General features: G+C 30.0%; 1 protein-coding gene across 1 annotated transcript in view; it reads right to left on the reverse strand.

The window, feature by feature from the left end:
• Nucleotides 1–1,132, reverse strand: part of LOC111627749 (UPF0184 protein-like) — a 9,306-nt gene extending 8,174 nt beyond the window's left edge. The window contains exon 1 of the mRNA XM_023371379.1: nucleotides 987–1,132. Coding sequence (XP_023227147.1) covers nucleotides 987–1,071 — 85 coding nt within the window. The 5' untranslated portion in view covers nucleotides 1,072–1,132. The remainder of the gene's footprint in view (nucleotides 1–986) is intronic.
• Nucleotides 1,133–2,651: the final 1,519 nt, after the last annotated feature.

A 2,651-nucleotide genomic window follows, 5' to 3' on the forward strand; every position in this document is an offset into this window, starting at 1 on the left:
TATTATAAAATTTAATTTTATTATTATAAAATTTAATCAGTAGTAATAAATTCTGCCAATAAATCAACTAAATATCATAATCATACTTTTATAAGCTAACCAATAAGTCTAAACTAATAATTCTGTTCATATTTCGTAATAAACTCAATAACAACTTATAAATATTTAAATTTTAAACATTTCATACTATATAATGTTTTAAATTTCAATTATTATTTATATCTAATTTCACACTATCATTTAAATGAGATGAAATTACATATAAACAACACACAGTTTCTGTTTATTTTAACAATTAACAGGCAACAAAATTACATTAGTAATTATTAAAAATTAACTTTGTAAGGGAATTCATGCTAACTTTTACATTTCATGTATACAGAATTTTAAGTCAGCTGATGTTTGTTATTGTTTTTTAAGTTTTTGTGTATCACATCTTTATGTATATAGCATTTTTATGTATTGTCTTTTATGCTTTTTTACAAGTTATTTATTGTATGCTTGTTTTTCTTGTATTTTATCACTATTTTTTTGTTAAAAGTCCTGTTTATAAGGGGAGGAAATCTGCTGTCTTGTGACACTTCCTATTGTAGATGTGATAAATAAATAAATAAATTTGTGGAAAATACCAAATACAAAATTAGCAGCTACAAAATATCAACTTGGACAACCATTATCACAAGCTTGTAAATATATTAACGTACATATTGGGCAATCACAATAAATATGTGTAATTTAAAGCACACAGAACAATTTCAATTACGGTGAATAGGTTAGGTTAGGTTAGAACGTGGGTCCCCACTGTGCGGCCATCTTGGACTACCTAGGTAAACATTAACCTCAATTACTTATTGTTTGAAATTTACATCCATGCAACAATCAAAGTAATCAATTACAAAGAAATACCACAATTAATAAATTCTATAATTTCAATCCCCCAATGGAATTTCTTATAGGAAAACAAATAAACTAAAGGTAAAATAAACCTTGTAATTCTTCTTCTGTCAAAATTCCATCACTTAATTCTAATTTCTCGAATTCTAACGATTTCATCTTCGAACCGTCGGACATAGCTCGTTTACAGTGTTTAGTTCTCTTATCGAACAATAGGGGGATTGAAATGTTTACATCATACAGAATAATTTTACAAGCAAAAAAATGTTCGATATAATATCATAATTTTTATGAATTTATACGAAGGAATTATATTAATTTAATTAAAAATAAAAGGAAAAAAAACATATAGTAAAGAAATATAACCAGCGGGAGCGTGGAATGACGTGTGGAGCACGTGCTTAGGATGCCGAGATTAGTGTTGCCACCAGGCCGGTTTTTAAATTCATGGTCCGGATTAATTATTTATTTGTCCAGTTTTGGTAGAAATTGTGAAATTATGATAAAACAAAATAAATTTATAAAAATATTTGCGAGTATTTTATTTTAACGGTTAAATACTTTAACTTCACAACCCCACCCAAACTTATCCCCCATCTTATTTCTAGACTAAGGGTGACAGAAAATGTACTTGCAAATTCTAACTTGCAAATATCTCTGGCAAATATTAGGTCTGTTCCAACACAAGTTCATGGCTATAAAATGACATTGCGGACACCTCGTATGATTTCAAATTCAAACCTATTGTTCGGGTCAACAATTTTGAAAAGATGGCAACATTAGTCGAGATAAAAATTTTAAAATTGTTACATGAGTGAACTAATAAATTCATAGAAAACTCATGTATGACTATGAAGAATTATATTAATAAAATGTTCACCTAGTGCAAAATGTTCTAGCCACAGTCCTAATAACTAGAGCGGGGGTGCTATGTTGAGGCGCCTATTTTCTCTGCCATGTTACAGAAGGTTTTTGGTCATATTGTGTTTAAAATATCGACGAGTTGTGTGGCTTCGCCTCCAGTAACAAATTAAAGACTGCGGCTACATATTAAATAGATAAATTAATGTTCTATATGTTATTGACTTTATTGAGGAAAATAAAGTACTGTACTTTATCAGTGGCGTGCCGTCCTTGGAAACGGTGGAAGCGCCGCTTCCCTTGTATTTTCTAAAATATAAATACATATTGCGCGATTATTTTTATATTTTAACGTATTTTGAATTAATTAAAATTAATATTTTATTATGGTGGGCGCTTGTGACGTTCGTCAGTGTTGGTGAGTTATTGTGAGCTGTTTTTTTTCAAAGTATAGCGCTTTGGATATGTTTGTTTCTACAAAGAGTGTGATTCTTTACTTTGGTTTCACTAAAGTTTTTGATATATATTTATTATTACGTGTTTTATTAATAATTGGAGGTATTGAGTCTAACCCTGGACCGATGTCTCGCACTCCACCTTCCTCCCCTCTTTCAAAGTCGTCCATTTCTGCTGTTGGAAAACGTCAAAGATCTCCTAGTGAACCGACTCTGAAATCTCAGCGACTGGAATCTTTTTTTCCTCCTTTGACTCCTTCTCCAAATGTACCCCAAAATTTATTTTCTTTTTTAGAGGAAAAATTTGATACCATCTTGACTAAACTTGAAGATTTATCTACTAAATTTGAATGGCTGGCAAATTTGCATAAAGATTTTGAACAACGTCTCCTTAATGTAGAAAAAAAGGTAGAGGAAATTTCTAACTTAAATACCTCATAT

This window comes from Centruroides sculpturatus, unplaced genomic scaffold (genome assembly GCF_000671375.1).
Source record: "Centruroides sculpturatus isolate CEXI.00-Female unplaced genomic scaffold, Cexi_2.0 scaffold121, whole genome shotgun sequence".
NCBI classification, from domain to species: domain Eukaryota; kingdom Metazoa; phylum Arthropoda; class Arachnida; order Scorpiones; family Buthidae; genus Centruroides; species Centruroides sculpturatus.